Raw genomic sequence first — 15,251 nt, forward strand, 5'->3', positions numbered from 1 at the left:
GTATGTGGCGCAGAGATCTAGGGGTTCTGGGAAAATCTTGCAGATTTGTGGCTCAGGAGGTAGAGTAGTTAAAACGGATGAGGAGATAAATAAGGTTTTCTATGACTACTACAAAAGCCTTTATACCCATCAATCGGATTTAATGGATGGCGACATATATTTAAACAATTTATCTTTCCCAAGCATAGATGAACAATTCCAAGCTATGCTAAATGTATCCATTACAGACATGGAGGTCTCCTTGGTCATTCAAGGGGAGCTCTGCTGAGGGTGCACGAACCAGATGGTTTTCTTCTAGAATTCTACCACCTGTGGCAGGACACAGTTACCCCAGCCTTAACCGCATCCTGTAATGCCTTTGTTCACAAAGGTGCCTTACTCGATTCATTACAAATGGCTCAAATAATAGTCTTGCTCAAACCTAATAAGGATGCTGAACACTCCTCGTCCTACTGACCTATTTCTCTTCTTAATGTGGAATCCAAACTGTTTGCCAAGATCTTGGCCAATCGGTTGACTCACTACCTTCCTATGATCCTGGCTTTGCCTCAGGTGGGGTTCACTCAGGTACATACTAGTACCAAAAATATTATCCTGTCTACTCTGGAACATGTGGAATGGATGCAGATACTGTTGATGCTCATTAGGTTTGATATGGAAAAGGCCTTCAACAGGGTTTCCTGGTCTTTTCTTTTTTCAGTTATGACTCATTATGGCCTCGAGTGATTTTTCAAGATGCAGTCCGGGTGCTTTATTGTTCTCCTAGGGCCGCTGTCTAGGCTAATGGAATGAGCTCCTCCTTTTCTCAATACATTGTGGCACCAGACAGGAATGCCCACTTTCGCCTCTACTGTTTGTTCTCACACTTGATCCCCTTATTCGTGATATTGTGGGTAATGTGGATATAAAAGGGATCTGAATTGGGAAATTGGATTTCAAGATCTCCGCCTTTGCGGATGACTTGGTTCACCTTTCCGATCCAATTCACTCACTACCATCTTTGATAGAGAACTTCCGGGAATATGGAGACTTTTCAGGCTTCCGGCTGAATTTAGACAAATCACTGGCCTTGGCTACTTCTGGCATTCAGGAGACAATGGGCAGCCGATTCTTTTTGGTACCTGGGAATCATTCTTACGCCTACTATATCTACATTGTACCATAGAAATATTGACCTATTGCTTCATCATACTGAAGACTGCTTGCGTCGCTGGTCTCCTCTCCCAGTTTCCTTGTATTATAGAGTTCAGCTTTTTAGTATGATACTTTTTCCTAAATGGCTCTACATGTTACAGTTACTACCGCTTTGGTTGTTAAAGAAAGACCTGAATAAATTATATTCCCTTATATCTAGATTTTGTTGGAATGGGAAGAAACCCAAAATTGTACTCAAATATCTGCGGGGTGCTTAGGATAGGGGAGGTTTAAGATTGCCAGATTTGAGACTTTACAACATGGTGTGTCTGATGCACTACTTGGGAGATTGGTTCTCCGACTGTCAAAATTTTGTTCTGAAAGCCCTAGAAGAATCCTTATTTGCCCCTTGGAATATATTGTTATTACTCACTGGGCTATGATTCCCATTGATCTTAAAGGAAGCCTGCTCCTTTCTTCCCTATGGAAAATTTGGACAACCCTGCTAATGGCATGGGGAGGGAACCTGAGAACCACTAAATATTTACCCATTACCGGTAACCTGCAGTTTACACCAGGGTCAGATAATAACAGTTTTCGGCGGTTCATCTTTCATGATCTCAAATTGTTAGCCTATGTGCTGCAGGACAGCAGGGCATTGCGGATCCGAGTCGATGTTCAGGCCACCTGTGCATTAACTGTAGGTGACTTTTTAGCTTATAAACAGTTGCAACACCTTGTAGGTTCTTTGGTATCTTCGGATTTGTCTTTTCCCATTGATGTTAAACTCCAGGACCTCATAAATCCAAATATGGTAGATGGTTTTACAGTGTCAGGACTCCATAAAGACTTCCAGCGTTTTTCAGGAATTGTGGATCGGAATGCATTGCGCTCTAGTTGGTGTCAGGAACTGGGCCTTCCAGCTGAGTCCCTAGACTTGGGGGCTTTGATTAAATGTGTTCTGTTGATATTGGTCAATGCAGAACTTAGAGAGTGTCAATATAGGGTCCTTCATCGAGCTTACTTTACACAAAGCCAATTGTATCACTTGGGATTGTCCACTACACCGACCTGTCAGAAATGCTCCCAACATGCTCATTCCTTTTTTCATGCATTCTGGTCCTGCCAAGGGTTCATTCCTTCTGGCATCAGATTGTAGCATATGTGGCATGTCTTCTTCACCGCACCATCCCCCTATCCCCGGCAGGACTCCTGATTGATAAGTATGAAGCTTTTCAACTTCTTACATGGGGCCAGCGCCAGCTTTGTGCAAGGTTGGGATCTTGGGGAAAAAAGTAATTCTTTCAGTCTGGGTGATTGATGCTGCACCCTCCTTTTGGGGTTGAAGGAATTGCTTATACGCACTGTTGCTGTTGGAATGTAGGGAAGCTATTTATACATCTAAGCGTAAAAAACAATTTCTCCAGATCTGGGACCCCTATAAACAATCACTACCTTTGCAGACCAATAGCAGCATTTTGAATTCCTTGGAATAAATCTGAGGAAGGGGCTGATTGGGGGCAATGGGGAGTAGGTTGTAAAGGAACTATATATATATATATATATATATATATATATATATATATATATATATATATATATATATATATATATATATATATATATATATATTTCTTTCTTGCTCTCCTTCATTTTCTTGCTTTCACTTTTTTTTGACTATGCTAGGACCATAAGAGTCCAAGTCCTTTGGTGGGGGGGAGGTAATTTGGATATAGGTTTCAGTTGTCGAGGGCAGTTTGCTGTTGGGGGGGGGGGCAGTAAGATTGTATGTTCTGTTTTCGGGTTTGTATTGTGTTGTGTTTTGTACTTTGAATTTCAATAAAAATTGTTAAACTATAAACTACACATTGTGTCTGGTAGTTTTTTTCCCTTATTCTCCTTCAGAGATGGAAGAAAGGAACTGAGGGGGGTATGAAACTTGTCCATGTAGATATTCAGAGCAAACAACTGCAATTGCTGCCAGACCAGCCAGCCCAAACTGTGGAGCCAAAATGCCCAGGGGCCCCATTGGGACTCACCCTCAGACCCAAGGGGGATAGGAGAGAAAGACTTCCAATCCCCTGAGGGGAGATGGAGATAACGTCTACTGAAAAATTAACTTCTGCAGGAGAAACACTAGCTACAGTCAAAATGACCATCAATCCAGATACCTCGGCATGGAAGGTCATCAAGTCAACTCCAACAGCTTCCCCACCCCCTTGAGCCATTTCCAGCAGGAAATGGTTCCTTCCAATATGCAGACAGAGCTGGCAGCTGTCCATAGTTGCAGACTCTCAAGGCAGCACAGCAGCTGCCGGCCAGCAAGCCCAACCACATGGCAGGCGCATATGGAACTACCTGAGTGACTGGGCTTACCTAAGCCCAGGGATCCAGCATGCCTAACAGTGCACTAACAGGGAAATCCCTTATACGCGAGACTGTTGTTTTGTCTCAAGATCATAGTGGCGTAACCATGTTTCATCAACAGTAACTATTTGTTCCAAAAAGTTTGCACCAGCTCACTGAAAATGCTGCAAAATCAACTTGGAAGTATACACTTTATGTTATTTCTCATCTGCATTCAAACATTTGGACTTCCACATGGCTGAGAGTTTCTGCATTCCCAGCTGCTCATGGATGATACACTCAACAAATTCCCTGGATATCTATAGTATCTCAGCAATTGTTTTAGCCAATATTCGCCGATCTACCAAAATCAGGTCATGTACATGATCAACAATTTCAGGAGTTGACACAATTTGAGGCCTCCTAGACCTTGTGGCATCTTTGGTCTCAAAATCTCCACACTGAATGTTTGCACAACATTTCTTCACTGTGGAGTATGATGGGCATTTGTCACTCAATGCTTGCATCATACATTCATGGATTTCCTTTGGAGTTTTCTTCAGCAGGAATAGGGACTTTATAATGGCTTGGAGTTCCATACTTGAAAATTCCAACTTTTCATTGACATGGTTCAATTAATGATCTGAAACAATGTCAAAACATAGCACTATGATTTTGCAAATTGGCACTTTGCAAAATAAAATAACACTCTTTTCAGCTACAGTAGCAAAATCATGCTCCGAATTTAGAAAGCTGATTGGGCAGAGAACTTTGCAGCAACCCCTAGTATAGTTTGAAATAAATTATGGTTTCATAGGCAGCCAGTGTAGTTTAGTATATCATGGTATAACTTTATCAAATTTATTAAAGGGGATGAGACTTGATATATTACTTTTCCTGTGTGGTTACACAATCAAAGTGGCTGATATATTTTAAACAGATACTTATTTGGTACCTGGAGCAATGAGTGTTAAGTGACTTGCCCAGAGTCATAAACTGCTGCATTGGGAATTGAACTCACAACTTTAGGATGCTGAAGCTGCTACTCTAACTACTAGGCCACTCCTTCACATACTACTATTAAGTGAGCAAATCAACCTGATAGCACTATTCTGTATTGTTTGCAAACTTCTCAATAGATATCTAGAACAATCTAGGTTGTTATATTATGTTGTATCCCACTAAATCCCTACAAACCAGGTTCAAAGCTGGTAACATAACAGAAAAGTTACAGCCTCATACATAATAAACCATAAAACTGCAAAATCAAGAATTAATGCACTTACCCTCCCCCTTTTTTACTAAGCCGCGATAGCAGTTATTAGTACAGGGAGCCAAGCTGAATGCTCCCCACTGCTCCCAACGCTCATAGGAACTCTATGAGCGTCAGGAGCAACGCGGAGCATTCAGCGCAGCTCCCTGCGCTAATAACCTCTATCGCAGTTTAGTAAAAGGGGGGGGGGGTTAATAAAAAAATGTTTTCAGTTTCTTTTCGAATGTAGCATAATTAGGCATTAAGCAAATATTTAATAATGAATTCCAAACTTTAGTTGCAAAATGGTAAAAATACTTTTCATGAATGGACTTAGTTTTCACACCTTGCATTGACAGGAAAGCAAAATAAGATGACCTTTGTTATGGCTTCTTTTGAAAGAAGAGTTGAAGCCAAAGCTGGAAAGCTGTCTGGTGGATCCCCATTCATTGTTTTAAAGGTCAGACAACACAACTTTTTTTTTATACCACATATGGGCTGATTCTATAATGGGTGCCTAACTTCCCCCCAGGAAGATCTCTCATGTCAGAAACTGCCCGCAAACGCTCCTACAACCACTTCATCCCCCAACTCTGGAACCAACTCCCCCCGCAAATCAGATTACAGAACTCATTGATGACCTTCCGGAAAGTAATAGAGACCTTCCTCTTCAACTAAAATTCCAACTGCAATCAACCCCCCATCGTCCCCTTAAATTTCCCCTTCCTTTCTGCACTTTCTTCTCCATTCTTAACCTGTATTTAAGTTGCTGTATAGTCTTTGTACTGTCCAAATGTATTCTACTGTGAATGTTTGCTTGTAACCCGTTCTGAGCTACTGGGAGGACGGATAGAAATTGAAATAAATAAAAAATATATAAATATTTGGCTATAAATACCCTTAATAGTCTATAGGTGCCTATCCAATTCTATAAAAGATAGGTGCCTATCGCATGGTGCTTAGCAGTGCCTAACGCCTAAGTGGGTGTTTCTATGGGTCGAGTGTGATTTAGGCATTGCTAAGTGCAATTCTCCAAAAACTTAGGGCTCCTTTTACTACGCTGCGCTAGCAGTTTTAGCGCGTGCTACACGCTAACACCTCCATAGAGCTGGCGTTAGTATTTACCGCGTAGCACAGGGGTTAGCACGCACTAAAAACGCTACCACAGCTTAGTAGGCATCTGAAATGTAGGTCTTTAAAACCCTGGCCAACATTTTTACACAGGCCCCGCTAGCTATGATTCTGTAAACCGTGTCTAAGTGTGCCGGCGCCATTTTTTTAGGCACCATTTATAAAATCAGCCCTTTAGAGCCTAAGTTATTTACATTCAGGTACTGAAGCATTTTTCCCTTTCTGTCCTGGTGGGCTCACACTCTATGTGATGGGGCAATGGGGGATTAAGTGTCTTGCCCGGGATCACAAGGAACAGCACAGGATTTGAACCCACAACCCCAGGGTGCTGAGGCTGAAGCTCTAACCACTGCACATTTTGACAAGGAATGTTAGAAAGAAATGATACATGTCTGTCCATCTGGCTGAGGGCAACATAACTGGAAATATAATGAAAAGGAATCAAATTTGATGTGGAGAAAAATTAGGGAAAAAAGACATATTAAGTTCAAAGATGGCCCAAAGCCTTTCTATATCATTTATTTCCAACATTCTGTCAGGTTAGAAAGAATGAAAAAGCCTACAAAAAATGTAATGTGAGCATTAAAACTGAGGTCGCAATACCAACAGCATGCCCCCAGCCAGTGCAATCATTTGCATTTGCTTGCTGCAGCAGTAAAAGCTCTGACGTTCATAGAATTCCTAACTATACGAGTTATCAAGTGAGCAAGATTGAAATGAACACATTTACAGGATTTGAAGGGCATTTCAGCCATACCTGCATAATTAACCAAGCATTGTTAGGACTGCTATTTATGGGTCCAACATGCCCAGTTAGCTATTTAGACACTGGCACTGAATAATGTCGGTGCCTGCATAGTTCATGACTATGCCCCTGGACTACTCTGGCACTAATTAAAATGTACCACATAGATATTCAGCACCACAGTCCAGTTACTTGCTTCTGAATATCTGCGCCTAGGTCAGCCAGCACAATTTAACCAGGAAAAAAACCTCTCATGTCTGGTTAAATCACTTTGAATATCAACCCCATAGTATTTAGACCTTAAATCACTGACACAACCAAAGGAATCTTTGACAGAAGAGTTAAACCTACCTCCCTACTTTCTGCACTGGAAACTTTCATGTCTCCTGTGGGCTGAGCACCCTGATCTTTGGGCTCCAACTTAATTCCATATTTCTCCAACATATCCAGCTCTGTTTTGGCAAGTTCGATGTCATGGCTGAAAAACAGTGTAAGTGATGGTAGGTTAAGAGTTGTTTTTAAAAGCAGAGCTTTCCAAGCTAGAGCTCTAGCCCCAGGAGTGTCCCTCATTTCATATTGCTGAAGGGTCAAAAAGTAAGGTTTGCCTTTTTGTGGATGATACTAAGATTTGTAACAAAGTGGACACCCTGGAGGGAGTGGAAAACATGAAAAAGGATCTGTAAAAGTTGGAAGAATGGTCTAATATGTGGCAACTAAAATTCAATACAAAGAAGTATGGACTGATGCACTTGGAGAGTAGAAATCCAAGGGAGTTATATGTTCTAGGAAGTGAGAGGTTGATATGCACGGACGAGGAGAGGGACTTTGTGGATAGTGTTTGAGGATCAGAAGGCAACGAAACAGTGTAACAAGGCTGTAGCCAGAAGGATGCTAGGCAGTATAGAGAGAAATGTAACCAGCAGAAGAAAGGAGGTGCTGATGCCCCTGTACATGTCATTGATGAGGCCCCACTTGGAGTACTGTGATTTAAAAAGACTTGAAGTGTTACAGAGGAAAGCACAAAAATGGTATGGGGCTTGCACCAAAAGATGTACAAGAAGAGACTGGAAGACCTGAATATACAGTATATACTAGATGGGAGGAGGGACAGGGGAGATATGATACAAGCATTTAAATACTTGAAAGGTATTATTATAGAAACAAATCTTTTCCAGAGAAGGAAAAATGGTAAAACTAGAGGACATGAATTGAGTTTGCGGGGTGACAGACTTAGGAGTAATGGTAGGAAATTATTTTTCACAGAGCGAGTGGTAGATGCCTGGATTGCCATCTCGAGGGAGGTGGTAGAGATGAAAATGGTGACGGAATTCAAAAAAGCATGGGATGAACACAGAAGATCTCTAATTAGAAAATGAATGGTATAAAACAAATAAAGCTGGTACTAGGCTGTCTAGCACAGTCTTTGTCCCACATATTGTAACACCATTACCAAAGTTCATGTTTTGTAACATCATTACCGAAACTCATTATAGGAGATCATAAATTAGAGCTCATGTATAATAAAAGCATTTTCTCATGTATTGTAACAGCATTACCAAAGCGCATATATTGTAACATCAATATAGAAGCTCACAATTGCACCTCAGGTATAGTAATTCTGTTCCTGAAGCTCAGGTATTTCAATACTATTATAAAAGCATATGTGGACTGCTCTGAATTGACTACCCAGTCATTGGTAGTGGTATAGAAGCTTTCAATAAACATAAACATATATGGCGATTTGGTTTAGAATGGGCTGGGAAGGCCTTCGAAGGAAGCTCCAGTGATTTGGAATGTGAGGACAGTGCTGGGCAAACTTTATGGACTGTATCCCGCAAATGACAGGATGGTTAGGATAGGCTGGAGTGAACTTCGATGGCAACTCTGGTAGTGGGAACCTAAAGATAAACATAGAAACATAGAAATAGACGGCAGATAAGGGCCACGGCCCATCAAGTCTGCCCACTCCAGTGATCCTCGCTATCTATCTTTGCGGATAGATCCCACATGTCTATCCCATGTCTATCCCATCCCAAGATGGTACCAGGCGAACTTCTATGGTCTACAGTCCAGAAATATTAAAGAAAAAAAGTCAATTTAACCATGAATGTATAATATGTGCAACTATTGAGCACATATTATACTAGATGAACCATTCAGGTCTTTATCTGCTGTCATTTAGTGTAGTTTCTTACCTGTAACGTAGGTTGTCCCAACAGCTCCCAATTTGCGGATAAGCTCTCCAATAGCTCAGAGAGATTTTTTTTTTTTTTTTCTCTGAGTACGTGCAGTGCCCGGGCCCCACTGGGCATGCCCGAGCCCTACCCATTTCCCCCTGCTTCCCCCTAATCCCCAGGATGTTCCTAGCTGTGGCCAGGTCGGCCATATGGGGAGGCGGGTGGGTTGTGTGGCTGACTATCCTGCTGTCCACGGAGAACCTACGTTACAGGTAAGTAACTACACTTTCTCCTAGGACAAGCAGGATGAGTCAGCCACATATGGGTGACTCCCTAGCCGAGGGATGTACCGACTGGACCTGCGCCTTAGCGCTTTGTGCATCCCTCGCCTGGCTGTGGAGGCCGAGCCGGGCAGGGTAATCAGGCAAAGCAGGTGAAGTTGTGGAAACAAGGTTTTAGATAAAGTGCTGTGTTAACTGAGCAATAATACTCACAGAACAGTGAACTGGTCAATGACAATCAATGAACAGTGAGAAACCAACTGGTCAACAGTGACAATTCGTACTTGCATGTGAGAATTCATACTTGCCTATTCCACATTCAGTCTAGACAGGAGTGCTGGAAGACCTACTTAACTCACAGAACCGCGAAACTGGTCAATGACAATCAATGAACAGTGAGAAAACAACTGGTCAACAGTGACAATTCGTACTTGCATGTGAGAATTCATACTTGCCTATTCCACATTCAGTCTAGACAAGAGTGCTGGAAGACCTACTTAACTCACAGAACCGCGAAACTGGTCAATGACAATCAATGAACAGTGAGAAACCAACTGGTCAACAGTGACAATTCGTACTTGCATGTGAGAATTCATACTTGCCTATTCCACATTCAGTCTAGACAGGAGTGCTGGAAGACCTACTTAACTCACAGAACAGCGAAACTGGTCAATGACAATCAATGAACAGTGAGAAACCAACTGGTCAACAGTGACAATTCGTACTTGCATGTGAGAATTCATACTTGCCTATTCCACATTCAGACTAGACAGGAGTGCTGGAAGACCTACTTAACTCACAGAACAGCGAAACTGGTCAATGACAATCAATGAACAGTGAGAAACCAACTGGTCAACAGTGACAATTCGTACTTGCATGTGAGAATTCATACTTGCCTATTCCACATTCAGACTAGACAGGAGTGCTGGAAGACCTACTTAACTCACAGAACAGTGAAACTGGTCAATGACAATCAATGAACAGTGAGAAACCAACTGGTCAACAGTGACAATTCATACTTGCATGTGAGAATTCATACTTGCCTATTCCACATTCAGTCTAGGCAGGAGTGCTGGAAGACCTACTTAATCAATATGTATAACACCCTACTTGATCAGTGTTTGTCGATATTTATAACACCCTACTTGATCAGTGTTTGTCAAGGCTGTGCTAGTGGTTGCTGTCCCTCCCGGGAGGGAAGAGCCACTTCCAAGACTGCTCGACCGAATGCATTTGGAGCGTGGAATGCTATGTCGAGGCAGTAGTGCTTGGTGAAGGTGTGCATGAAGGACCAAGTGGCTGCATCACAGATGTCCCCTATTGGTGTGTGGTGCAGATGAGCCGTTGTGTTGGCTATGGTTCTGCACTGGTGGGCGTTGACTCCCACCTGCGGTTGACACTGCGCTTTTCTATAGGTGAAGGGGATGCACTTTTATATCCAGCGCGAGCGCCTGCGTTTGGTGGCCGGAAGTCCTGGTCTGTTTTGGTCGTAGGAGACGAACAATTGAGGCTTGTCTAATCTGCTGCTTAGTCAGGGCCCGCACACAGTCCAGGAGGTGTTGCTGAGGTGGCAGTGTGCCTCCCTGTGGGGAGATGTAGAGTGCTGGGAGGCCCGCTGAAGCCACCTTAGGGGGTGGGTTCTGGGTACCACCCTGTTCTCATGGAGGAGTGTGTCGGCCGACACGATGGTCAGGGTTTTCCCGGCCAGGAATACGGGATCTGCCTCCCCCAAAGGTTTGAAGGGGTCGAGGTGAGCTGATGCGGCACCAAGTTGAGGTCCCATCCAGGCGGTGGTGGTCTGACCAGTGGGTGCAGATTGGACAGTCCTTTCATGAAATTTTGTGATTACTGGATGCCTCGACACTGGTTTGTTGTCTAGGCCAGCGTGGTATGCCACGAATGCACTTAGGTGGACCTTGATGGAAGTGGGTTTTAGGTCCCACTGAGATAAGCTCAGTATGTACTGCAGGATGTCCGGTATGGGGCAGTTGTAGGGGTCTCACTGCGTGTCTGTGCACTGGTAGCTTGAAGGTCTTCTGGTTGCCATAAGAGTGTGCTCCACATCTTGTGGTAGGTTCATCCTCTCATCATCCATGCAGTCAGGGCTAAGGAACGCAGGTCGTGGTGGAGGGTAAGGTTCCCGCGTTGTGTTATGAGAACTGCACTGATCGGGAGGGGGGGAGGGGGGTGAACCGCTATCCCTTGCCGGAACGGGAACCATGGTTGCAGGGGCCCGGACAGGGCAATCATGATCACTGTTGCTCTGTCCTGAAGGATCTTCTGCAGGACTTAGGGTGTGGTGGGTAGGCGTATAAGAGTCCGTGGTTCCAACTCACAAACAGACCGTCGGGGCTGAGACGGCGATGGGTTGATCTCTTTGCGCAGAAGGTCGAGTATTTTGAGTTCAGTTCAGTTGCAAACAGGTCGATGCTCGGTGTGCCCCAGGTGCTGAAGATCTTCTTCATCGCCTCTGGGTTGAGACACCACTCATCGGGATCCAGCTGGTGGCTGAGTCTTTCTGCCAGGTCGTTCTGCTCCCCCGGGAGGTAAGTTGCCTGGATGGGGCATTGAATGGAGTTGGTGAACTCCCACATGTGGCAAGCTTCCTTGCATAGCGAGGTTGACCCTGTCCCTCCCTGTTGTTGATATAGTGCATGGCCACCTGGTTTTCTGTTTGGGTGAGGACTGCCCTATCTGTTTGAAGGTTTCGAGGGCATTCCCTATGGCCCTGAGCTCCAGTAGGTGGGTGGTCAGAGGTTGGGTACACTGGTCCCAATGAAGTCTGAGGTGCCCTTTCAGGGATCTCATGTGTAGTCTGGTGTGCTGCACAACAAAGACCGCAGCCGAGACACAGGAGGGAGCGTGCTGACGATGAGCTGCTAGCAGGGATGCACTGGGCCAGGGATGTCATGGTGTCGATCTGGTAGTCCCGTAGGATGGCCTTGGTCTGCGTGGTGTCGATGACTGACCAGATGAACGATGGTCCTCAGCTTCAGACGAGAGATAACCGGAAAGACCCGTTTCAAGATTTCGAATTTACGCCCAGTAGCGTCTACAACGAACTAACAAGACTCAAAGTAAACAAAGCAATGGGACCGGATAACCTACACCCTAGAATGCTCAGGGAGTTAAGAGAAGTCCTGGCAGAACCATTATCGGTTCTTTTCAATCTTTCCCTAAGCACAGGAAGGGTCCCCTTGGACTGGAAAACCGCCAATGTAATCCCACTCCACAAAAAGGGTTGCAGGTCAGAGACAGCAAACTACAGACCAGTGAGTCTCACGTCTATAGTGTGTAAACTCATAGAAACGCTGATCAAACAGCATATTGACACAATCCTAGACGAAGAAAACCTACGTGATCCACACCAACACGGGTTCACCAGGGGTAGATCATGCCAATCTAACCTGATTAGCTTTTTTGACTGGGTTACTAGACAACTGGACGCCGGAGAGTCACTAGACGTGGTATATTTGGACTTCAGCAAAGCATTTGATAGCGTCCCTCATCGAAGATTACTGAACAAGCTAAAATCGATAGGATTAGGAGACATTCTAACAACATGGATTGGGGATTGGCTGAACGGCAGACGTCAGAAGGTGGTGGTGAATGGTACCCCATCTGAAGCGTCGGACGTGATCAGTGGAGTGCCGCAGGGATCGGTCCTGGGCCCAATTCTATTCAACTTATTCATAAGGGATATGACACAAGGACTTAGAGGAAGGGTATTACTATTCGCCGACGACGCCAAGCTTTGCAACATAGTAGGCAAAAGCTCATTACCTGATAATATGACACACGACCTACTGCTGCTGGAACAATGGTCAAATACTTGGCAGCTAGGCTTCAATGCTAAGAAATGCAAGATAATGCACTTGGGCAAGAGAAACCCGCGTAGAGCTTATGTACTAAATGGCGAGACCTTGGTTAGGACCACGGAGGAACGCGATCTAGGAGTGATCATTAGTGAAGACATGAAAGTTGCCAATCAAGTGGAGAAGGCTTCCTCCAAGGCAAGACAAATATTGGGGTGTATCCGCAGAGGTTTCGTCAGCAGGAGACCTGAAGTTATGATGCCGTTGTACAAAGCCATGGTAAGGCTGCACTTGGAGTACTGTGTTCAGTTTTGGAGACCACACTACCGAAAGGACGTGCTAAGGATCAAGTCGGTTCAGCGAACGGCCACCAGGATGGTCGTGGGGCTCAAGGATCTCCCGTATGGTGAAAGACTACAGAAGTTGCGACTGTACTCACTCGAGGAAAGAAGAGAACGGGGAGATATGATCGAAACGTATAAATACATCACGGGACGCATCGAGTCAGAAGATGATATCTTCTGGCCCATGGGTCCCTCGACCACCAGAGGACATCCACTGAAAGTCAGGGGAGGGAAGTTTCACGGCGACTCCAGGAAGTACTTCTTCACCGAAAGAGTGGTGGATCATTGGAACAGACTACCACTCCAGGTGGTAAAGGCCAGCAGCGTGACGGATTTTAAGAATAAATGGGATACTCTTGTGGGATCTTTAAGGAAGTAAATTCAGGGGGGGGATACTTGGAATGGGCAGACTTGGTGGGCTGTAGCCCTTTTCTGCCGCTTTTTCTATGTTTCTATGTTTCTATCCCCTGGGTGGGTATCAGGTGGGATTTCATGTAGTTGATGAGGAACCCCAGTTCTTGGAGGAGGGTTATGGTGGTTGTCAGGGCTGCCAGCTGTCGAGATAAGATAGGACGCGCACCCCTTGAAGGCGAGGATGTGCCACTGCCATGCACTTTGTGAACGCTCTTGGAGCCGTTGAGAGTCCAAGGGGCAGGACCTTGTACTGGAGGCGTCTGTCTTGGCTTTAGAAGCGACGATGTCTCCTGTGGGCTGGGTGCATGGGATACTAGCCAATACTCGGGCTGTAACAGGGCCAAGACTGTACCCAGAGAGTGCATCTGGACCTTGTGTTTGCACCTGTTGAGCTTGCAGGGATCCAGGAACGAGCGTTGTCCTTGTCCATGGTGACACGGGGGTTCCTGGAGTAAAAACCCCTTGGTGATCTCCTCTGTTCGTCACCGCCTCTATTGATTCTACCGAAGCAGGTCCTCTCCTTGCTGCAGGAAAATTGGGTCATCAGATGGAGGGTGCCCCGCCCACTCGGGGGGGGGCGGGAGTGGAGACGAATTCGGAATCCCTGCTTGATGATGCTGAGGGCCCACTGGTCGATGGTGATCCTGGGCCAAGCCTTCGCAGACAATCTGATCCTGCTGGGCCAGAGGGTGGTCAAGGTTCTGTTTTTGTCTTGGGGAGAGGGCTGCCCTTGGATGCCCCTGCCCCTCGGGTGGTGCTTGTTTGCGTAGCAGTTATGTTACTGTTGCGAGCGCTGGGGCACAGACTGCTGCCAGTGTGGACTGGCTCGGTAGTGAGCTGGAGTCCCTATTTTATTTTATTTATTTATTTTCTCTCACTGGCCTCCTGATAAAGCCGCATCTGGAACTGGAGCGCAGCAATTCATGCACTCAGCATTGCGCCCTCGAAGGTCTTTTTCCCTGTGGAAACCAGGGTTTTTCAGGTCCTTCCCTGACGGGGCGTTGGAGGGGGGGGTCGTGCTGCCCTGTTTCTCTTAAGCACCAAGGCTACCGCAATGTCCATGTATGGCTGCTGCGGGTTGTCGAATCCCTGGGCTGGAAAGATCTGGTACTTCAATCCCAGTCTCCTTGATGTTGGTTGCCCTGAGGAGGGAGTCAGCCAAATCTTGTCTCTGCAGACCAGGAGGTTCTTGTGGACTGGAATCGCCACTGCCTGCGTGAAGTACTGGTAGTTCAGGCCTTGTAGTACTCTGTCTTGGGTACTTGTTGTCCACCCACGTGGATCTTGAGCAAGGCTGTGAGTTTCTGGAGGGACTTGGGGTGAGTCCTCGTTTGTGGGTTTTCTTTTTTTTTTTTAGTAAATTATTTATTTATTTATTTATTTTTGTGGGTGGCTGGAGGCTGGTGTGTTGCTTGTTCCTCCATTGCTTGGGTGCATGGCATGCCGCTGGAATGCGCCATGTTGTTGTGCGTGGCTCCCTCTAAGGGGGGCATTGGGGGGAGTGTTGCCCGCTGAGAGAGGAGTGGGTCAGCAGGAGGATTAACTGTTGCTGCTGGTCCCACCCCTGGTGGTTCGCAGGTTCATGTGCCGCTCCACTTGACTGGGTGGCTCC

At 45.4% G+C, this 15,251-nt stretch overlaps 1 protein-coding gene across 1 annotated transcript in view; it reads right to left on the reverse strand.

Moving 5' to 3' along the window:
- CCDC113 (coiled-coil domain containing 113) overlaps window positions 1–15,251 on the reverse strand; it is a 129,272-nt gene that overhangs the window by 111,343 nt on the left and 2,678 nt on the right. Inside the window, exon 2 of the mRNA XM_033942942.1 lies at window positions 6,960–7,086. Coding sequence (XP_033798833.1) covers window positions 6,960–7,086 — 127 coding nt within the window. The remainder of the gene's footprint in view (window positions 1–6,959; window positions 7,087–15,251) is intronic.

The sequence above is a fragment of the Geotrypetes seraphini genome, chromosome 4 (assembly GCF_902459505.1).
Source record: "Geotrypetes seraphini chromosome 4, aGeoSer1.1, whole genome shotgun sequence".
Classification (NCBI taxonomy): Eukaryota; Metazoa; Chordata; class Amphibia; order Gymnophiona; family Dermophiidae; genus Geotrypetes; species Geotrypetes seraphini.